At 57.9% G+C, this 22,977-nt stretch overlaps 1 protein-coding gene across 1 annotated transcript in view; it reads left to right on the forward strand.

Moving 5' to 3' along the window:
- The window catches only part of LOC126037494 (electroneutral sodium bicarbonate exchanger 1-like), a 102,784-nt gene that overhangs the window by 2,572 nt on the left and 77,235 nt on the right, over positions 1-22,977 (forward strand). The window contains exons 2-6 of the mRNA XM_049797830.1: positions 1,930-2,043; positions 2,382-2,543; positions 3,157-3,408; positions 4,216-4,284; positions 4,828-5,001. Coding sequence (XP_049653787.1) covers positions 1,978-2,043; positions 2,382-2,543; positions 3,157-3,408; positions 4,216-4,284; positions 4,828-4,887 — 609 coding nt within the window. The 5' untranslated portion in view covers positions 1,930-1,977 and the 3' untranslated portion in view covers positions 4,888-5,001. The remainder of the gene's footprint in view (positions 1-1,929; positions 2,044-2,381; positions 2,544-3,156; positions 3,409-4,215; positions 4,285-4,827; positions 5,002-22,977) is intronic.

The raw sequence follows: 22,977 nt of genomic DNA on the forward strand, positions 1-22,977 counted from the left end.
TGGGATGAATTGAAACGCAGTTGTTTCTTTAGCTTTGCTTATTAGCATTCTGCTGGAATAGCGTCAGATCTAGGAGGATTAACCTTCCTCCTTGTTTTGTTCTCTGTGTTGATTTTGGAGAGGAAGGTGTGTTGTCTGTCTTGTGGTGTCGTGTGGTGTTCAGAAGATGCTTGAAATGTTGCTCTTGTCTGTGACCAAGCTCTTTCCCTCAGCGTAATCCCTTTGGACAGTGCTGCCAGTAGTGTGCGTACGTTTCTGAGCAGCCTGCAGGTGTTTGATCTCCTGATGGTACAGAGAGCACTGCATTTGTTTGAGTTTGGCAGCCTGTCATCGCCCCTTGCTTTCTTCCATTCTTTCCACCCTCTTCAGCGTCCCTTCCTGAATCGTACTTTTGTGTCCCTGGTGATTCATGAAGGCTTCATGACCACAGCGTGAGTCTTGGGTGGGTGATATCTGTCCTTCTGCTGTGGCGCGCTGTGTAACTCCTTTCATTAACTTGTTCCATATTAAGCGAGGAGAGGGCCTTTCTGAAGAGGAAGGAGAGTTCTCATCTCTGACCGAGTTCTGGCTGGGGCCCCTGAATGTGGAGGATATGAGAATGGCTGCCTGCCAGACCATATACCAGAGAACACTTGCATGCCGTAATTCCTTACACTCCACCCTATTTCCTTATTTCCAAGTGACACTTGTGCGACATTTGTTTACTTCTGAATGGGTTCAGCTTTCCTTTGAGACTTTCTCTCCCTGTGCATTTTATTGTTGGCCGATACCTGGCAGTGAACAACTTTGAGAAGCTGGCTTACAAAAGATGTAGTTAATAGTTGGGAAGCTGTGGAAGCCAGGGGACGTTCTTTTAATGACGCCATTACTTTGTGGCCAAGCTTGGTGACAGCTGATGAGTTCTGTTGTTGTCATCTTCTTCCTGAGACAGAAGAAAGCCCCTGCCGTTCCTGAGGAAATGAGACCAATATACTGCCTGTTTAAAAATGCTCCTGTTAGTTAAGTTGAAACAAATCTTCAGAGTACAGTAGTAGCATTGCAAATATTATTGAAGAAAATGTGCTGATCGTAACTGATACAGAAAATTATTGGTTAATTTCTTTTTCTTTTTCAATTTTGAAAATACTGAAAGGTATTCCTAGAAAAAGTTTCCCGTTTATAAAGCAGGAGTTTGTTGGGGCTGAATTACAGTTCCTTTGTAACTGAATTGGGTCAATATTCCGAAAAAGGGGAATATGTTTATTTTTGAAACAGGTCAATACTGCATGTGTTGTGCTGGCAAGGAGGAGGCTTCTTAAATGTAGAACTTGTTAAATTTAAAAGCACACCTCCACTCTCCATAGTATTGCTTCTATGTTAATTCAGGGTTAAGATATTCGTTCACTTCAGTTTCTGTGAATCTGTTAGGGCAGCGTGCTCTAAGGTGATGGGAGGGAGCAGGGGGAAGAAGGGGAGGAGGAAAAGCAAAATATCTGCAACCTGCTCTTCCATGACTCCTGCAAACTGTAATGTTATTTTTTTTTGTTATTTTTTCCCCTACCTTCTGCGCATTATGTGCTTGAGCAGAAAGTAGATTCAAGTGAGGAACTTCCTTTTGAGGACTAAAGGATGCCTCAGTGCCTTGTTGCCATTGTAGCTGTGAGTGTAGCTGTAGTGGCAGACATGTGTTTTCTTATTTTTAATATTATTTTTAGGTTTTGACTTAAACCAACCCTTGTCGGCCTAGTTAAGCTTTTTTTATTGTCTGACCCCAGATCTCACAGGGACAAACACAGCAGCAGTATCTAAGCAAGGGATCAGGCTGCATGTGCTCAGAGGGGTGGTGGGATTTGGTTAAGCAGCCTTAATGTTGTGGATGTCTGCAACTCTTGCATCTCACGTTACGGCCCTGTTTGCCATGCCCCTCTCACCTCTGGTTTCTCGCCCCAGGTACGGTCCACAGTGAGCGACTTTGCTGTTTTCCTCACCATCGTCATCATGGTGCTCCTTGACTTTGTGGTTGGGATCCCATTGCCGAAGCTCCAGGTCCCCCATGCGTTCAAGGTAACGGGGTGTTTTGGCACGTGGGGGTGCCACAAGGTGATGCCGGGGCAGGGCAGGGCTGAGTCTGGAGGAGATGCTGGTGGTGTGACCATCTCCTCTTCCACCTCCAAGTGCCTTGCTTCCTCCTGGAAACGAGAAGATGGCCCCAAAACTAGATACCTACAGGGGAACTATCTAGAGCTGCTTGCAAGGAGGAGACTGGCACTGCTGAAGCCCATGGGAGAGGGGGACATGAAGCCAGGGCTGGGAGGTGCTCTGACGCAAGGAGGGAGGGGAAAATGAAAGCCAGTGGAGTGCCTGGGCTGGGAGACAATGCTGATGTGTGGGCTTTGTTGCAGCCTACCAGAGACGACCGCGGGTGGTTCATCAACCCCATAGGACCCAACCCTTGGTGGACGGTGTTGGCTGCGCTCGTCCCAGCTCTGCTCTGCACCATCTTGATATTCATGGACCATCAGATCAGTGCCGTTATTGTGAACAGGAAGGAGCACAAGCTGAAGGTAAGGGCCTGTGAGAGATGACTCCAGCCCGTTCTGGGCTGCAGGTCTGGGGAGAAGCTCTTATTCCCGATGCTTTCTGAAGGTATTGGTTTGGGACAAGGTCAGGCTGCGTGGCAGGATGCTCTCCTGGATTAACGATGATGCAGGGAGCAAGTGACAGGGCAGTATAGATGAGCAACCTTTTGGAGGAGCAAATTAATCTTGGAGCAATAGAGAAGTGCGTTTTTGTTTTAAAATGGCAGCAGCAGCAGGTGCGGGGAATGAATTGTTTTGATGCGCTGCCAGGGATAACTCAGAGTCACACCTTCCTCGCAAGTGGTAGAATTTTCTTTGTAAGTGGAAAAAATGGTTTGGTGCTTTTGGGTTGTGGGTTGGTTTTTATTTGGAGAAGTATGTATCGCACAAGCTCTGCGTATCCCTTGTGTCTGAACTCCTGCCAGATTTTCATGCCAGGTGCTTGTGCAAAGCCTGCATACACCCTTGCTTGTTTCCATTTCTTGTTTTGAATTCTGAAGAAGTTGACTTGTGCTCGAGCAGGGTTTGAGTCTGACTTGCGACGTTATCCTTGCTCTTGTGCTATGGGATGCTCTGTTTCTTGTTTTCCTGCCTGCAGAAAGGATGCGGGTACCACCTGGACCTTTTTGTGGTGGCCGTGATGCTCGGGGTGTGCTCTGTGATGGGGCTGCCCTGGTTTGTGGCTGCGACCGTCCTGTCCATCACCCACGTGAATAGCCTCAAAGTAGAGTCTGACTGCTCAGCTCCAGGAGAACAACCCAAGTTTCTGGGGATACGAGAGCAGAGAGTCACTGGCTTGCTGATCTTTGTGCTCATGGGCTGCTCTGTCTTCTTCACTTCCGTGTTAAAGGTGAGAGGAAAATGCAAACCACCCAACAACCGTGAGCTTGTTGGAGGTTACAGAAAAACAGTCCCCTCTCTGCAGGCCTGAGTAGTTAGTTGTGGAGCGGAGGAGGAGGAGGTGGTCCCAACCCTTGGGGCTTGACCCACGGTGGGAACCAGCCTCGGTTAGGCTTTGCAGCCCTTCAGGCCCCCGTTTGGTGTGCTCGAGATGAGCAAGCAACGCAACTGCTTGAATTTTTGGGTGTCTTTCAGGCCCGCCCATGTTTATGGGTTACAGTTGAGCATATTCAGACCAGCACATCTGCTGTCTTTCAAACAGGCAGCCCTTTAGTGGCTGCAATTTGCTCCCCAAATGCCCCGGAGCAGCCGTTCCCAGGAGCTAAACACACTGAGGTCATCCCCGTGGGCTTCCTTGCACGTTCCTCCCACAAAGTAATCTCGTCTCTAGGCTAGGAGGAGGCCTGTGGCCTTTGCCTGTTGCCCCAAGAATAGGCAGAAGTGTTTCTTCTACCGCCAGAGAATGCGGCATAGGGTAGCACGGGTGAAATCGCCTATTTTCCTCCAACCTTTCTGGAAAATAGGATTATTCTGAGGAGAGATAACTCCCAAGTTCAGCCTAAAGCAGAGCCTTAGCTCACTCGTGCGCACAAAATGGCAAAAAAATGGTTAAAATCTGACCCATCTCTAAGCCTGAATGGAAAAAGCTTCAAGCAATTTTAGGCAGTGCCTGTGGAAGAGGGTGGTAATACTGAAAATGCAATACAGAAAAAGAAACGATTGCATTCTTTCTTTTTTTTTTTCTTTCCCCCCCCAGTTTATACCAATGCCTGTGCTTTATGGCGTCTTTCTCTACATGGGTGTGTCGTCGCTCAGAGGAATTCAGGTACGGACTCTTTTACAGCGTGCAGCATGTCGGCTCCCTGGTATTTTGTCTCCGTAGCAGCAGGGAAAAAAGCAGTGGCATGGGAAAAACTTCTCGCAGAGCAAGCAATGAAACTCTTTTGTGTAAGAAAGAGATTGGTGGAGGCACAGGAGGTATAGAGGGCTGGGAGGACCAGGCAAGTTCAGCGCTCTCTGTTGCAGGGTTTAGGGCAGGTCAGTGTTTGGTTACGTGAAAAGCGGGGGAATTTGGTGCAAAGGGAAGGCAGTTTCTACCACTGGTGGAAATCCTTGCGGGGGGATTCAGTGGGCCGAGAAATGCTAATAATGGAATGGCATGAAATAGTTGCCGTTTGGTGGGCAGCTCTCAGGGGCAAGCCGGTTGCTAGATTGAGCGAAGGGAAAATGGGTGCTGCTCCCAGGAGGAACGCGGTGGGATCCAGGATTTCTGACGGCAAGCGAGATGCTGCAAAGTGCCTCCACGTCTCGAGAGGGCCAGCAACTTGCAGCAGTCCCAAGGTGGCAACCTTTCCCTTTTATTTCGCAGTTCTTTGATCGCTTGAAGCTGTTTTGGATGCCGGCGAAACACCAGCCGGATTTCATCTAACTGCGGCACGTGCCCTTGCGAAAGGTGCATTTCTTCACGGCGATCCAGCTGACCTGCCTCATCCTGCTCTGGACCATCAAGGTGTCCCGTGCCGCCATCATCTTTCCCATGATGGTAAGAGCTGCCACCGCTCGGCAGCGGGGTGTTTGCAGCGTTGGAGTGAGAGGTGGCATCGTCTCTGAGCTCACTGCATCTTCCCTCTTATTCGTGAAGGTTTTGGCTCTCGTCTTTGTCCGGAAAGCGATGGATTTCTGCTTCTCAAAGCGAGAGCTCAGCTCTCTGGATGACCTTATGCCAGAAAGGAAGAAGAAGTTGGACGATGCCAGAAATGAAGCCGGAGAAGAAGACGAGGTAAGGCTTGCTGTGTCCTCGGGGCTGGACATCTCCGTGTGTCTGTGAGATTGCCTGTTTCTCTTACAGCTTGTCTGGAAACGTTGGGGGAAGATCAGCACTCAATCGAAATAGATCCCAATAGCCTGTAACTTTTGTAACCTTTGTTTCCTCAAGTAGCAGTGAGCTGAGCGCTTGAATACAGGTGTAATTTTTAAAACGAGTCGTTTTTCACAAAGGTCATTATCATTATGATGATTATTATTAGATGCTGCTGCTGCTGCTGCTGGCAAGACTTGCTCATAATCGTGTTTTGAACACACAATCCCCCTGCCCCGAAATCTTTGGAGTGAACGGTTTCTCCCCTGCTGCACTAATACCTATAGCTGCCAAGGGGCAGAAGGGGAGGGCAGACTGCTAAGTTTGTGCTGGGCATTCAGCTTATCTCCACTTTGATCAAAGACAGAGAACGTGATTTGTCCCTTTTTTACATCAGGAGTCCAGGAGCGTGATGGAAGCTGCTGCTGCTGCAAGTTCAGTTCAGCTGAACGTGGGGAAGACCAGTGACATGGATATCCCAAAACAAAGCAGTGACAGGTAAAGCCCCACCAAGCGCCAGGAACCCCGGCAAGATTAGCTTGAAGGTGTTTGGCAGAGTTTTCTCCACTTGCCTCTTTGTGGGGCATCCCACAGAAACCAGCAGGCAGCTTGGTGGGAAAATCAAATTTGGGGGCAGGGCTGCAGGAGGCAATTGCAGGGCTCTGACCCCAAGCAGAGTGGCTGCAGCACTCACGTTTGACCCCCAAACCTTGCCTCATCAGTGCCTTTACGGTAGCTGGAGATCCTCATACTTACACATGAGGAGTTGCAGGCGTGATCTGTACCAGCAGTGGCTTAGGAACCCGGACCGGGGCTAAGCCCCAGCAAGAGCCTTTGCACAGAGCTGTTGCTCTGCAGCTCCCCGGCTTGCCTCCCAAAACTCCTCATCCAGCAAAACCTCCCACGCTTATGCGGAGCTTTGATTCTCAGGGCTCCGCTGTTCCTCTTGCTGATGCTAATGCCCTTGGTGGCATCAGTTCCCATAATCACGGATTGCTATGTAAAATATTTATTGCAGGACTGATCCTTCTGAGATTGTTATCCTGGATGAAATGTCACAAATGACCGTATGGAAGGCTCTCACTTTGAAGACAGAAACCCTTTGAATCCAGGGAGGAAAAAGGTAAAGGATTGCACGTGAACGTGACCGTGCTCCTCTGCAAGCGACGGCGCACGCCTACACTTTTCCCACGCTTTGGCCGGCAAGGCTGAGCAAATGGCCTGTCCCTGGGAACAGGCAGTGAGGACCGTGGCATGCAAACCAGCTCCTCTCTGCTGTGGTGATGCCCCGAACAGGGCTGAATCAGCAGCAGCTGGCAGGTCTTCCACTGATGATGCTCTCCCTCTTTTTCTCTTCCCTTCGCCTTTCCCCACTCCCGCTTTTCACGTTTAGGAATCTTGACTTTGAAGGAGAGGAGTGAGAGCGTGACTCGGGGATGTGCCAACGCAGACAGAGGGAGAAGGCGCTTTGTTTCAGTTGGAGGATTCCCATTAAAGCCATGCAGATGTTTTCAGTTATCCTTGGTGTGCTTCAGGCATTCAGTATCTCTAGACCAGCAAGCTGAGGGGAACGTCACAGTCAAGGGGAGTTTGGTGGTGTACAGTCTGTGTGCGTACGTGCGTGTGGGGGTGTGGGTTTGTAGTGGTAGAGGGACTGCTACTGCTTTATCATTCAGTGCTCTTCTTTTAATACCTAATTCCTCCTCTTTGTTTTCCTTCTCTTTTTTCCAAATGTAAACTGGGAATGTCCAAAATAATTTTCTGTTATATTTGATGCATTCTCCACTTTCTTCTTGATCACGACTGGGTTTTTAGTCTGGTTTGGAGTTCTGGCTTTAATTCACTCTTATGTCTCTTACTGGTACGAGAGGGATGCCCTCTGCAGCAGGGCAGCATAGAGAGCGTCCGAGCAGTTGGCCTAAGGTGAAAGAAAAGCATTTGCTCCCTGCGCTCCAGTTTTACCTTTCTTGGTTGGTTTGGCAAGTATCACAATAATGTGTGATGAACTGACTGTAAACCCCATTAACCGTCTCCCCGTGCCACTGGGGGGGGTTGGTAGGGAATCCGGGAGTGAAGTTGTGCCGGGAAGAAGGGAGGGGTGGAGGGAAGGTGCTCTGAGATTTGGTTGTATTTCTCATTACCCTGCTCTGGTTGACTTGTAATAAATTGAGTTAATTTTCCCCAAGCGGAGTCTCTTTTGCCTGTGACGGTAATTGGTGAGTGATCTCTCCTGTCCTTATCTCGACCCACAAGCTCTTTGTTATATTTTCTCTCCCCTGTCCAGCTGAGGAGGGGGAGTGATAGAACGGCTTTGGTGGGCACCTGGCATCCAGCCAGGGTCAACCCACCACAGGGGGAAATGATGTACTTAAGAAATGATGTACTTAAGCCACACGAAAAAGGCCACAAAGCTCTTGTGAAACAAGATCCCCTTTGTATGATCAACGCATGCCTTGCTAACAACTGTGCCCCTGAAGAAGAACTAAAAAACTGAGAAGAAGGGAACATCCTACTCCAGGAGGCGCCAAAAAGTTGAATAATTGCTAATAGGCATGAAGTCAGAAGCATCTTTGAATACTGGAGGAAAGGTGAAGAAAGGTGGCAGGGGGAGATCATGACCACCAACTCAATTCCACACCAAAAAGACTTACCCCCCCACTCTCCTTGAGCATGTGCTGTAGAAGAAAAGAACACTGGACCTTTAATTCCAAGCAGGGAAACTGTAGCCCAATAGAAACTGTGCAAGATAAGCTACTCCCGGCAATAGTTTTGGGAAGAACTTTGGAAATCGAATATGTATAACTGAACTGTATAAATTGCTTGCCCCTTTAGGCATGAGGGGTGCTAGTGTTGCGGATTACCACCTAGCCCCCATCTTTGCGTAAACATGAACCGGAATAAAATACCTCTGCTCTGCTGTGTTTATATTGGCATTTTGCACCCCGGGTAAACGACCCCACTTTTGGGACAACAGTGGGGCAGGCAAAGCACCGCATCCCGCAGGCCGAGGGGCTCAGGCACCCACGCCGCTGCCGGAGGACTGCCGGCAAGAGGTTTGGCATCTGGCGAGGGGCTGCTGGGCCAGGGTGCCCAGGCACCCACCCCACTCCCCCAGCCGCAGCCACGAGTGCTCTCAGTGCTGGGGCAGAGGCCGTAGCAGCTGCCTGTGCCCAAGCCTGTCCCGAGCGGAGGGAAGACTTTGCTGGCGAGGAGCAATCCAGTGAAGGCATTGCTGAAATTGCTGGGCTTGAAGTTGCTGCCGGGCCAGGAGGGGGCCGAGGGGTCCTTGTGCAGCACGTCCTGCTCCAGGGGCAGCAGCTCTCAGGCCAGCAGCAGTCTGCTGGGGGGGACGCTCAGCAGGGACTCGGGGATGGGGACCCATGATACCGAAAAGCCGGTCGAAGAAACTCTCTAAGACTCATTTTGGAGTTTTAGAAAGTAGGCATTCCTACCCCTACTTCCCACCCCGGCTGGCCAACGCAACGCGCTGCCTACCTTCTTGAAGAACAGCAGTGGTCTGATGCTGACGAAGCCCATCTTGTTCTTCTGGACATGTTTCAGGAGGAAAGCATCCTTGGCCAGGTTCTCGTCAGAGAGGTGGAATTCCACCTGGGACACAACCCTCCTGGCCAGCGGCCGGTCAGGGACGGAGTAGCTGCAGTCCAAGAGATCACCCCCCAGAACATCGCTCACATCGCAGAAGCTCCCGGCAAAGCAGCAGGGACACGGGTGTGACTTGGTGGCCTTTGGGATGTGCAGCACTGCCCAGTCCCAGCCACAGCGGTGCAGATGGCAGAGTCTTGAGGAGCAGGGGGGCTCAGCTGCGCTCTGAAATGAAACGGAGTTTTACGCTTTTAGAAGCGCGCTTGCCTTCACGCCCCCAGCATCGGTCCCTGCCACAAGTTACGCAGCACATGGCCTTGCACAATCTTGCAGCCAGAGGTGCCTCACGAACAGAGCGCAATCTCTTTGATTACCAGGATACAGGCCAGGAGAGATCTTTGGCCTCCGGTTCACGGCAGTTGTCCCGACTCCCCCAGGCCACACACTGTTCACACAGCGGGAGCGAGAGGCCTGTGTCCTTGGTACCCTTGGGGTGTCCTTGCTAGCGCCGAATCCTCCAAGCACGAGGAGGGGATGTACTAACCCCATCCCTGGGATCCCGTAGAGCGCAAACAGCCCCAGCACCCCGACACCGGACGTTGGGCAGAATCCAGTCCTTTTCTGGGAGCACGCGGCGGCGGGTACCGTCTCCTCCGGGGTGTCACGCACCCAGGGAAAGGGCCGCCCCCTCCCAGGGGGATCCAGAGCTGCTGCTTTTCCCAGCAGGAGACTGAAAGACCTGACAGCACTACTGGAGCGAGGGCTGGGGGAAAGCATGCCACCGAGCGACACCGCGTGACCTTCCTTCGTGCCCTCGAGGTCCTTTTTCCTATTTCTGCCTCGCTCCGGTCAACGCAGCGAACAGAAGCGTGGGCAACCATCACAAACGCATTTGCCATCTGGCGCAAGGAGGCTGCGGCTGCAGCTTGGTCCCCGCTTGGCTCAGCTGAATCAACTTGTTCTTCTTCCCCCACCGGAAAAATACTGTTGAAAGCCAAGAGCATTTGCACCCGCAGACCCCGAGAGCCGCCTGTAGGCCCCGGGGCCACCCCAGCCTCCCTTAACCCTTTCCCTCCCCAGGAGGAGCTGGGGAGGCTCTTGGGGGTGGGGCGGAACACAGGGAGCCCCCACATTCCTTCCGGGGAGACGCCAAAGAGTCCTTGGCAGCCAACAGCCAGAAGGGACCATGGCGCGGCCACCAACGCAGCTCCCACTGCCTGGGCCCTGGGGCCCCCCGGCGCCCCAGCTTTTCCAGCCATTCGTGCTCCCCAAAACCTTCTACCCTCGAGGTAGGGACCGACCCCAACCCCTGCAGCCCAGGGACGCTCTTGGGGGGCAAGAGCAGAGGTGACCGCCGGCCATCGCTCCTGTCTCATTCTCTTAGGCTCAGCCAACCCGTGCCGCCTGCCCACGCGGGAGCAGCCCTTCCCTGCAGCCCGGGCCCCCCGCGCCCCCCAGGCACCACCAGCAGGTATGGCACCCCAGTCTGCTCTGGCACCTTCGCCATCCCCATCACACCCGTTCCCCCGGCACTTTTCGCATGGGGGTTCAGCAAGCCCTGGTGAGCATCCTTGCCCTCGCCCGGGCGGCGCGTGCCCAGTAAAGCCCATCTGCAGAGAATTCCCCAAATATTTGGGGCCACCTCTCCCCTTTCACCTCCTAGATGCCAGTCTCCTCCCCGATTTGCAACCCTGTCCCACCGGCACAGCGGCTCACCCCGTGGGGATCACCCCGGCCACAAGCTCCCCACACCCCTGGCCCAGAGCTGGGGGATGTCGGCCATCAGGGCCGGCTCAGCAGGTGCCCCTGGACAGCCACCCCGGCCCAGCACGGTTCCCCCCTCACCCACACAGGTCTGCAGAGGGCTCCATGTGGCTGCCTCTTCGACCCCCGGGTCTTCTGCATCCAGTGGACAACCACCGACCTGCCTCCACCGGCCAGCGCCACGCTCGGCCAAGGCGCCACTTCTCTGCCAGGTGCTGCCCTGTGGGGTCCTGGGGGCTGCGGGGCCCCCCAGGGCCAACCATGATACCTCACACACTACAAAAACCAGAGGAGTGGGGTGACCCCAGACCCTCTGGAACTGCCAGTGTCCATCCCTGGCTACCAGCACAGCGAGGGGCAGCTGGCACAGATCAACATCCCCAGCACGGCCACCCCTGTGGGGGCACCCCTGGGCAGCGATGTCCACACCAGCCCCTGCGCTGCCACCAACAATGAAGCCCTTGGGGACACTGCAGGCGACCTTGCAGTGTCCGAGGAGATGGTCCTGGAAGAGGCCCTAAGGCTCTTCGGTTGCTCCCTGGATGGAGTGGGGGTCAGCCAGGATGCTCCCAGCAGGAGCTCCGTGCCCGAGGACGCTGGTGGCACCAGCGCAGACACCCCAGACCGTGACTTCAGCTCGCTCTTGCTGCCTGAGGAGATGCTCACCCCCGACTACTGCATCCCCAAGCTCAGCGACGCCATGCTGAGCCTCAAAATAGTCAACGGCGGCGGGATGGAGCCCCAGGAGCCGTGGCAGGATGCGGGGATGGACCTGCCACCGTCCCCACCTGCCATGGCCGGCAAGCGGAGGAAGAGGCAGGCGCAGAGCTCCTTGCCAATGGCACCCAGCAAGCGCAGGGCTCTGGCAGCCAACGTGAGGGTGTATGTGGGGGTGGGGATTAGACAGGGGTGAGAGGGATGGAGATGGGGGGAGTGGAGGGGGTGGGAGAGGAGGGGTGGGGTATATGGCAGGGGGGGTGGGCGGGGGTGGCTAGGGAGGGGTTAGACCAGCTTGGATGGGACCTTTTCTCTTGTCTTTTCAATTAAAAGCTGTTTCTCTAGAACCGCTCGGTGCCTATGTGGGAGGGGGAGGGAGCACAGGGGGCACCAAGAAACAGCCCCCAAGAGGTGCAAAAGCCGCACTGAGCCCCAAATCCGAGCCAGCAAGCCACGAGGGGAACCCAGCCACCCCCAGGGCCCAGTCACCACCAGCGGGGCAGGCGATGGTGGGGGGGGGACGGGAACGGGAACAACTCCCCTCTCCCCTTCCCCAGGGGAAGCAGCCCTTTGGTGGGGAAGCCAGGACAGACAGGTCCCTGCAGGACTCACGGACACGGCCCCACGCAGAAAGCAGCACAGAGCCCCTGCGACAACGACAGACCTTGGGGGCCGGGGGGGACACGGGCACACACGACAACAAGGGCTGCAAGGCCTTCGTCTTGAACACCACCAGCGTCCCCTCCAGCGGGGACAGGGCTCGGTGCACAGCCCTTCAAAGCCTCAAGACCATCACGGCCTTCCTCGGGTCCCACTGACCTCAGCCCCCAAGAGCCCAGCTTTGCCTCACTGACACAGCAAAATAATGCCAAATCACCCTAAGAATGGCGAGGGAGGGAGCTGCAGGCCAGGCAGGGACCCTCCTCCACTTGTCTGGCTGCGCCTTGGGCAGCCGCAAGACCAGGAAGGGGGGAGAAAAAATCAGAAGGAAAAAAAAAAATAAATCACTGCACCAGCCAGAAAGTGCCTGGAAACTTCATCCCTCTTCATTGCCCATTTCCCATGCGAGCTCCACAACCTGGGAGCAACGCAGCCAATAGAACCTTGGAGAAGCAGACTCACAGCCTGCTGCAGCTGGCCCTGCTCGAGCAGCCGAGGTGGGCTGGATGATCTCTAGAGGTCTTTTTCAGCATCCATTCTGTGCTGCTGTGACTCTGTCTCTATCATGGTTTAAGCTATAAAAATGAGAGCTATAAAAATGGAACGCTGTGTTAAGAGCACAAGGCTCTGCTAGCAACGACCTTGCTGTGGCTCCTTGCTGTGCTGAGCCCAACCGCGTTTTTAAGAGTAGATTCTTAGTGTGAGCAAAAGTGTGATTATTTTATTTTGTAATTTATGTAAATAAAGTGGGTTTGGTTTGGTTTTTTTTTTAAATAAGACTCTTCCAGAGCTCTGGTCAGGCTGAACCTGAGGGAAAGGGGCAGACCCTCGCAGAGGGCAGAGCCACATCATGATAGGGGGGCCAGCAGGATCAGGGGGCCATGAGACACCCCCTGCTCACGTCCTGCCGGCTCCAGGAAGATGGTTGCACAAAGGACTCGGGGCGCAGCTCCAGGGACAGGGGTTTGGTGACCTGGCTCCAGCGCCTCTGGGGCCAGGGGCTAGGAGCTGTCGGGGGCTTCAGGGCTGTCAGGGGCTTCGGGACTGGGGGCTGCAGCCCTCTGCTTCAGAGGGACGATGCAGATGCTGTTCTTGGCCTCTTTGACTCTCCACCACGAGCCAAGCCTGCAGATGAGAGAGATGGGGGCTACCCTCCGCCAAGCCCTTGGAGGAGCAGGGGGGGGCTGTGCCCCTGGGCAGCACCAGGGAGGGGGGACAGTACCGGTGCTGCTGTCCAAGGCCAGCCACCAGGAAGTCACCGGCTGCAGAGAACTTGAGGCTGTTAACAAAACCCACCTGGAGGGGACAGGGCAGGGTGAGGGGCTCTGGCAGCCTCCTCCTGCCGCCCAGGGAGGGGAGCCCCCGCCCAGAGATGCCCCAAGCCCAGCTCCAATCCCCCACCTCCCCATCCATACCAACGGGATGTCCCAGAGGGGCTCCAGCTTCCGAAATCCCTCACCGCACTTCCAGAGCTTCACGCTGGCGCTGTGGGAGCCTGGGGCAGAGAGAGAAGACTGCCGTGCACTCCCACCCAGGTAAGGGAGCAGGACGCCCCCCTCTCCACACCCCCACTCCAAAGCAGCTGCCACACACCTGTAGCCAGGAGGTCCCTGTTGCGCAGGGCGGCCACTGCTGAGATCCAGTATGGCTGCTGCAGGCCCTGGGCATCCTGCATGCCATGTGCCTGCCGGGCCAGTGCCAGCGGCTTCTTTTTCGTTAGCCCCCACAGGGCTAGGGACCTGCCAGGGAGGGAAGGGGCGAGGAGGCCGAGGGGGGCACCGCCTGCGCACCCCAGGCACCACCCCGGCCCTGTGCTCACCCGTCATCGGCGCCTGACACCATGTGCTCCTCACTGATGAGCTGGATACAATCGATGGAGCCCCTGTGAAGAGAAGGGGCAACTGCCATCAGTTATGAGCATGCTTTGGGATCCTATTTAGGAGACAAGGGCTCACCGGGGCATCAGCATCCCCACAGTGCCGGCAGGCTCCTAGTGATGCTTGGCACCTGCACACCGCTGCCCCAGCCTGACGCCCCTGCCTGCAGCCCCCTCTCCCGCCCCAGACCTACTGGTGCCCGTAAAACACAAGCTGCGACTCCTCCGGGATCTTCCAGAGCCGCACGGTACCGTCCCGGCCCCCTGCCGTCACACAGCACTCCCGGCTCAGGCTGTCCAGCCCCGTGATGACATCCTGGTGCCCGAACCTGGAGAAGGAGATGGCAAAGTGCTGTGGCAAGCAGGGCCCTCTGCTACCACAACTCCCCCGGGCCTGCTGGCTCTTGTGACTTCTGACATCCCCAGGCAGGAGTGGCTGCGCAGCTGGCGGTGCGGGCAGGAGGCAGAGCTGCCCTTCCTGCTGGGGACGTGGAGGGGAGGATGCTGCTGGAGTCAGAGCATTGGTGGCTTTGTAGCTCCCGAGCTCGGCCACGTCAGCCCAAAGCAGCACAGGATCCTTGGACGGTGGGAGGCAGAAAAAGGGATTCGCCCCGGCGTGGCCCCGCAGAGGGGAGGGAAGGCTTCAGTTTCAACTTTGGCTTCAGCTTTGGCGTGGCCTTCTCCTTCCCTCTGTTTGAACAGCCCAGCAGAGCAGCTGGTGCTTTGTGGCAAAGATGAAGCGCGTGGACAGGCGTTGTCCTAGACCACTGGAAAGAGTGGCTGTCCTGCCACTCTCCGGAGGCTGCCGTGTCCTCCTCCAGCTGAGGTGTCTCCTTTCCTGTTAGACCTCAGGAAGAGGAGATACCCCAGCCTGCAGAGCATCCTAGGGCTGGGGCTCCAGCGTTGTCTCTGCCTGAGCAGAGTCCTCGCTGGGGACTGAGTGTGACCTCATCCGTGCCCTCGTCATCTGTAAACTCAGCCGTGGTAGGTTAAACCTCGACTTCAGCCTTCCTCGTCCCAGGATGAGGAGTGTCTGAGTTGCCAGGGAGGAGACCAAGGGGCTGGTGTCTTTGCTTGGGCCTTGAAGGACTGTGGGGACAAAGCAGCAGAGGTGAGGTGACAGCCCCATATCCCTTCCAGGCAGGGCACATCGCACCTCACGATTCCCAGGGCCAGGAGGGAACCAGGGGGCAGATGGCTCAGCTGGAAGCTGCTGGTTAGGAATACGCCCCTCCCGAAACACCCCTCTTCCCACAGATGTGCTGGGAGCAGAGCCCCCCTTGCCCAGGCTAGGGGGGGAGCTCCATGCCAAGGTCCTTCCTCCTCCCCGCTGCCCTCACTCACTCTCTCTGATGTACTTGTGCTCGTTCTCGTGCTCATCCACATCCCGTCCAAGGAGTCCTGGGGGGACACAGCATGCCAGGGACCCACTGGCCATCAGGGACCCACCAGCCAGCCTGTCTGGCCACACAGTTCCCTGGGGAGGGCTGACCCCAGGGTGCAGCATCGGGGAGGGGATGGATGAGCCTCCTGCCAGCCCTACCTGTGCAGGCAGGAGTGGGAGAGAGTGAAGGGGTGCCCCACAGGTCCTGCACTGGGACACAGGGACCCTGGGAGAGAAAGGGACCCTGGGGCTAGGGGCTCACCGATGAACCTGACAGCCTCCAGCCGCAGGGACTCCTGCGGGCTCCGCAGGTAGGTCTGGCTCTTCCACAGGTAGTACGTGGCCCTGCTCCTCTTCCTGGCCAGCTGGAGAGAAGGGTGCAGAGTTGGCACAGAGATGGCCCCCCCGTTGGGCCATCCCTCCACCAAGGACCACCCTTCTTCTCCCCAGCAGGACATTCCCAGCTCTCCGCTCTCCACATTGGGGTTCGGAGGGAGCAGAGGGCTCCCAGGCAATGCTAGGGTGCCATCCTGGTGGCGGGGTCCCCTTTGGGACCCCGGAGGTGAGGACAGCCTGGAGCAGAGCCTGTTCCAGGAGGGTGCATGCAGCTGTGGGGACACTGCCCTTGGTCCCCTCTGCTGGGCACGGGCAGGGCTTACCCAGGGCAGATCCCAGGGGTGTTCGGGCTATGCTTACCAAGCACTCGCAGATCCTCCATGCCTGCGCCGTCTCGGCCAGTCGCACCAGCTGCCTCCACTTCAGGAACTGGCCAGCGCTGCGGAGGGCTTCCTGGGAGGCCTGGTGAGCAGCACAGATGCTACCACCACCATGGGGGGCACAGGACCCTGTGTCCTCCCTCCTGGTGGGGCTCAGAGCCTGTCCTGGCCCATGCAGGGAAGACGCACCAGCTGGGGACTGATGCTGCCAGCAGGTTCAGCACCCCAGGGGAAGAGGAGGGCAGCCACCCTCTCTGGCTGGAAGCCTGTCGGGGCTTCAGCGTTTCAGCTTTGGTGGCCCCAGGCTGCTGCGGAGCCGTAGTCCAGTCTCTGGGGCTGCAGGGACCCATGCCAGGGGCTGTGTGGAGGGAGCTGGGTGGGAAAGGGACCCACCTGCCCATCCACCAGGCAGCAGGAGGAAAAAGGCAGCAGTGGGCAGGGAGGGGGGCTCTGCCTGTTCCTAGGGACTCAACAAGCTAGACCTCACAGTGCAGTGTCAGCATTGCCCTCCCCAAAGGACCAGTCAGGTTGGGAATCCCACCTTGGCCACACTCTCGTCCTGGTCATGCAGGTGAAAGAGCAGCGGCAGCAGGCTGTCCCACACCACCTTCTTCATCTTCTTCTTTTCAGCACCCACCACGAGCCCCATTGCAATTTGGAAGAGATGGATGGAGAGCTCCCGCACCGTGTCCAGCTCCTGGGGGAAGAGGGGAGGAGGACCTCAGCCACAAGCCCATGGCAAGCAAGGGGCTGACATGGAGACAGACATCCCCAAAATGGCTGCAGGCAGCCCTGCTGCAAAAGGCAGCGAGCTGCGGCATGCAGATGGTCTGCCCAGGGAGACTGGGGTCTCCGGGGCTGAGGGCCAGAGAGGGAGGCCCTGCAGAAGGCTGGAGGATGCTGCCAGAGCAGGGTGTGCATTGGTGGGGCTCAGCACGCCTGCTGCCATCCTGCCACCACTGTCCCCCGCTGCGGCAGGGAGGCCGAGCCGGAGTGAGTCCTTGGTGGGGGGTTTGTGACACAGCACGGAGCCACCAAGGGCAGCAACGGGGTCTGGGGACTGCAGGGCAAAGCATCCCCCTGCAGAGCACAGGGGCTGCAGTGGGAGGCATGAATGGAGGTGCCCAGGAAGGGGGACATGGGGCTCTCCCCCAGCCTTACATTGTTGAAAAGCAGCAGGAGCTTTCCAGCCAGTGCCAGGGCAGTGAGGCTGAGTCTCTTCCCCTCCAGCAGCCAGAGCATGTTGCCAAGCACGGGCAGGGCCGCGGCGCTGGCATCACTGTCATCATCCAGCAGCTGGTCCATAACGTACGGCAGCAGGATAAGGGCTTTCCTTTCCTGTGTGAGACATGCCACCTCCTTTTTGTAAAGGAGCCACCGATCACAGGGGTGAAAACCCTCTCCACGAACACCGGCCTCCCCACTGGGTTCTCTGCAGGCAGTGCAGGTTACGAGGGCAAGGTCCCGGCAGACAGGGCTCACCAGCATGCCCATGGGAAGAGCAGGGCACAGAGGGGGAGGACAGACAGCACTGGCTCCTTGCCAGCCCTTCGGCTGCCCCCTTCTCCACCAGACCCCCCTGGATAGGCTGGTGGGTGACTGGCGCTGCCTGGAAAGCTGCCCAAGCTGCCAGCAGCCCCTGCCATGGCTGCTGTGTTTCACCCTGGGGCTCAACACCTCACGGCCAGGCCCTGCAGACCCCACGCTCAGGCCGGTTGCTCTGCCGCCAGCATCCCTGCTGGGACGTGCTGGCAGTGGGAGCCCGTTCCCGTCAGCACTGCTGCTTCTCTCCTTGGCATGGCACAGCCATGGGGCAGAGGGCCGGGGAGGCAGGAGAGCTGGCAGCAGCCAGCACAGCCCACAATGCCCAGGAAAGCCTGAGCTGCCACGTTACCCACTGTTCCACCCTGGGCTGCTGTCCCGGCTGCCCCCTACTCACTGTGTCAGGCCTCTCGGTGAGCCTGAGGATGGCCCTGAGCACCAGGCTGGGCATCCCCAGGCACTGGCTCTGCAGATAAATGGGGAAGATTTCCAGGGCACGGACCAGCTCTTCACTGATGTTGGTAAAGTCCAGCATCTGAAACACAGGCAGTGGGAGCTGGTGAGGTGTGGTGCTGGCTCCAACCATCAGCTCAGGACAAGGACGCAGGGCAAGACCAAGCCCAGACGGAGAGAGGCAGCAGGGATTGCAGAGAGTCCCCGTGCCCCACACCACAGCACATTGCTTGCTCATCTGCTCCTCCATGGTACCAACCAGAGCCCACCCACTGCCCCAGCTTTCCCCACAGTGGTGGGCATGGGAGAACCGAGCATCGGGGGGAGCTTGGAGTGGTGCCATCAGGCTCACCTCAATGAAGAAGACCATAGCGACCATCTGCCAGGTGGGGTCCTCTGTCCTGAGGAGCTCTACCAGATGGCAGAAGATGGCGGAGCGCAGGCGCCTTGGCATCTTCATCATCTCCCTGACGGGGAAGGAGGCACTGTCAGGCCTGAGCCAGGCAGGCACATCTTTTGGGGGTTTGCACCAGCCTGGACATCGCCAGTCTGTACCACTTTCTCCAAGTAATGGGGACCCCACTGCCATCAGCCCCAAGGGAGGGGGTGGCATGGGGTACCCTGTCCCCAAGGAGCAGGGAGAAGGGGCTCTCACCTGGCGATAATGCGCACTCCCATGAGGTGGGTCTGGGAGCTGAGCAGGGTGTCCCAGCCACCCTGCGCCTCGATGGCCAGTACCTGGTTCTCAAAACCCATGCTGCAGAGCAGCACTTTCATGGACTGCACCGCAGACCTGCACAAGGAGAAATGCTTAGCTCCCACCCTGGCTTGGCTCCGGGTGGTTGGCAGGGATGAGAGGAAAGGGATGGAGCACCTGATGGGAGTGAGCTGATCCTGTCGGTGCTCCGTCCAGAAGATGTGCACTTCCTGCAGCGTCAGCTCCGTGGTGAATGACGCTTGGAAAAGCAGCGCCAGGAAAAGCTGGGGGAAAATTGCCTCCACCTGCCAGAGGCAGACAGACTGCAGGAGGATCTCGCTTATCGCCCTGGTTGCCTGCAGAAGACACCCGGACGCTGAGATGTCCCCTCATCCCTGGGGAGGTCAAGCCTTGGGGCGGGCAGGGAAGGGGAGCAGGGGCCCCGGACAGCTGAGATCAGCCCCGGAGGTCAGCAAGGCTTCGTCCAGCAACTCACAGCCAGGGAGAGGATGCGCGGGTTGTCCTTGGTGGAGGTGGAGGTCTTGCGCAGTGACTGGTTCACCAGCAAGCTGAGCAGCTCCCTCAGCACCTTGTCCGCAGCCCGGAGGTCAGACATCATCGCCCTCCACATGGCCCTGGCGACACTGCAGGGACACGGGGCTCTGTCAGCAGGGACACCCCAGAGGATAGCCGGGCTGAAATCCCTCGGGAGGGTCTTGGGGCCCCTCTCCTAGTGTGAGAGGAGCCCCCAAAGGCTGGTGGTCCCCTTACCGGGTGCACGTCGGGGAGCACTGCAGCAGGCTGGCCACCAACTCCCTGGGGTGTTTGCGCACAAGCACCACCAGGGCCCTGTCCAGGCTTTTGCGGGCTACCACCGCCCTGACGGAGGGCCGGCTTCTGTAGATGGCCCACACGACGTTCAGCACCTGGAGGGGAGACACGGGTGGGAGTGGGGATGTCAGCATGGTGAGCGCGGCCATTTCCCCAGCTCCTACTGGGAGCTGCTTCCGTTCCTAGTGCGGTATGCCAGCTCGAGACGGCGTCAGTGCTAGCCAGGCACAGAGCCAGGGGAGGAACAGTCCCCCAGTGGGCTGGAGCATCAGCTGTGCCACCCATGGGCTATTCACCTGCCCCGGCTGGAAGGCACGGTCCGCCACAAGGACATCCACCATGTGGGCAGCCAGCCTGATGCTGTAGGCGCTTGGGTGTCTCAAGCTCTTGATAGCCATGAGGATGATGTCTGCCTGGTCGGAGGACTGGAGGTATTTTGTGAACATCTGCAGGATGAAGGAGAGGAGGGGAGATTTGTTGCCTCACCCAGAGCATCACCCAGAGCATCTTGACTGTGCAGTGAGAGCGGGGCACGGAGCCAGGCTGAGCTGGGGAGGAGACTGATGGTGGGCATCAGGGTCCCGCAGGGGACTGAAGCTCCCTGAGGGCCTTTGCCTAGCCCCTGCTCAGGAACAGCGTGAGCCCCTATCATCCCCACGCATCGGGTGTCCCTTCACTCACACTGAGCCAAAGGCACTTATTACCAAGAAGATTTTGCGGGTGTGGCTGATTTTCAAAAGCTGCCAGGGCTTCATTGCTTGCCAGTCCTCCTGGAGCTGCAGCTGCTCTGTGCCATGCAGCCAGGGCCACCTGCCTGGGGGGGAGCAAAAACGGGGTGCTTAGAGAGAGGGTGCAGAAGTGGAAGTGCAGTCTGAGAGCATTGGGCAGAAAAGTTGCTGGCAAAGAAAAAGGGCACCAGACAGGTCCAGGGAGCAGATACCCAGGGAGGGTCCAGGGCTATTGTGAGCGGGGGCAAGGCAAAATGACTTTTCAGACTGCAGGCAGGCAGGCAGGTTGGATAAGGCTTTCTCTCGTCAAGGAGAGTGGCCCCTGACTGCCCATGCCTGGGGGATCCAGCCCGACACAGCTTGTCTTACTTCTCTGCTGCAGGACAAACGTGTGCAGGTGATAGAGAGCTTCTGCAGCCTCAGGACGCATCCCCTTGTCCTTGCAGGTGCAACAGAGGGTGAGGTGCCCCACCAGCTTCCCCAGCATTACAAACTGATGTGTCTTGGAGCACTGATGCCTGCGGACTGTGGCTTGGGCAAAGCAGGGGCAGACCTGGGGGAAGAGAGGCAGTGTGAGCACAACGGGAGCCCCAGCTGCTCCCAGAGCAGCTAGGCAGCAGCCAAGAGCAGGGCAGGGCTGCCGGACCCAGGTTCCTGCCTGTGCCCGGGGCAGCCCTGCCCTGCCCTGCCCTGCCCTGGGAGAGAGCATCGACAGGACAGGGGCAGGGCAAAGACCCCTGCTCCCGACCTGCTGGCTGGGTGCCCAGCTTCCCTGGGAGGTGCCGGGGCTCAGGGGCACAGGGACAGGGCACTGGGGCTGCCCAGACCAGGAGCTCGGTACCTGCGGCAGGGAGTAGGTGGTGATGAAGTTCACCAGCCTGGCGATCCGTGCCATGGCCCTCTCCTGCACCTCTGCCAGCTGGGAATCGGTGAAGGGCAGCAGCAGCTGGGAGGAGAAAAGCTGCTGGTGTGCCAGGGAGGTGGCATGGCACAGCATGGCACAGCCAGGCTTGCTCTGGGGCAGTGCCTGGGATGGGGCATGTGTCCTTCTCGCCCCTCACAGCAACCTGCTGCGGGCAGGCAGGTCACTGCATCCCGCTTCTGCTGCTGCCTCTGCTGCCTTCCATTCACTCCCCACCAAAAAACATCCCTCTGCCTCCCACCCAAGGACTCCAAGGCTTTGGGGTGACCACCTCACTGGGGACCTGTGGTGGGGGCTCTGGGATATGGCCCATGGTGAAGCTGGAGGGGGAAAGCCCCAGGGCTGGGCTCCCCTTGCCAGACAGGCAGGTCCATCTGGGAGGCAGTGTTGGGGAGGACGGGCAGCGGGCAAGGCTGCAGAGGTGGCGTGGGCTGGGGCAGGAGAAGGGGCTCTGGCGGGAGCCAGGAGGCAGGGGGGTGGGGGGGGGGCATGGCTGGTAAGGAGAGACATTCCCTGCCCCCCTCCTTGCACCAGGTGCTGGGGGTGGGCACCGCTCAAGCCAGGGGTCACTGCCCATGGGGACCCTGTGCCAAGGTCAGACCTCCAAGATGTTCTGCAGCTCCACGATGCCAAGGGTGCCGGCACTGCGTACCAGCACCTGCAGCATGCTGTCCATCGTGGCCAGGGTCTGTGAGGGGGACAGAGTCTTGGGGGCAGCCCTGGAAGCCTGGCAGGGGACGGCCATGGCCCTGCGGTGCCCAGGAAGGGGCCTCGCAGCCAGGGAACTCCCCATGGTTCACCCCCTGGCACACCTTGGAGCAGAGTGAAGCATCAGGGCCCTGAGTGTCCTCCTGAGGAGGCAGGTGGAAGATGTTGCAGAAGCAGGCATACAGGAGGCTGTTCTTCTTCTCCTGCAGAAGCAGCCCCGCTCTGCTGCGGGGACAGAGGAGGAGGCAGACCCTGGGCTTAGAGACCTGAGCTGAGCCCCATGCCATGGGGGACCCCTCAACCCTCCATCACACTGGCACTTGCCTTTGCGGGGAAAACCCTGTGGCACCCCCTGCCCTGTTCTCTGCCTCCCTCTCAGACCCAGGACTGGGGATGCCCCCCACCTGGGACCGGGGCCATCGGGGCCACCAAGCTGGGGGCTGGGGCAGGTACCTCATGGAGATGATGGCCAGCATGGCTTGCTGCTGCACCATAATGCCCTGGGGGCCAGCGGGCTCCTCTTGCAGCAGCACCTGGGGAGCACAGCAGCGTGGGACAGCTCAGGATGGGGCAGTTTCCTTCGCCCAGCAAGAGCCTGTGGGGCTGGCAGAGCCCAGGTGCCCCCATCCTGGCACCCAGTGGTCCCAAGCCCCATGGCTGGAAGGGCTGTGCCCGTCACAGAGCCACAGGCTGGCCAAGGGACCTGCAAACATCCAGCCAGGCCGCCCAGGTGGCTTTGGAGCATCTCCAAGGATGGAGACCTGGAGCAGTGCTCATCCGCAACCCCCCTGCCTGGCCAAGCTCTCATCTGCCCCCGGGGCTGTGTCGCTGCCTGCTGCCCCTGCCCCTGCCCCTGCCTCAGCCTGACTGGCCGTCCCCTCACCTCGATGGTCTCCACCACCTCCGGCTGGCAGAAGTAAAGCATGTCCCACACAGCGGAGTCCACGCTGGTGGTGCTGCAGACGGTGCAGATGGAGGCCAGAAACCTCAGCTTCTGGGCCTCTTGCTGCCAGCCAGGGAGGAGACAGACAGACAGACAGTGTCAGGGGGGAGAGACAGC

The sequence above is a fragment of the Accipiter gentilis genome, unplaced genomic scaffold, assembly GCF_929443795.1.
Source record: "Accipiter gentilis unplaced genomic scaffold, bAccGen1.1, whole genome shotgun sequence".
In the NCBI taxonomy this organism is placed as follows: domain Eukaryota; kingdom Metazoa; phylum Chordata; class Aves; order Accipitriformes; family Accipitridae; genus Astur; species Astur gentilis.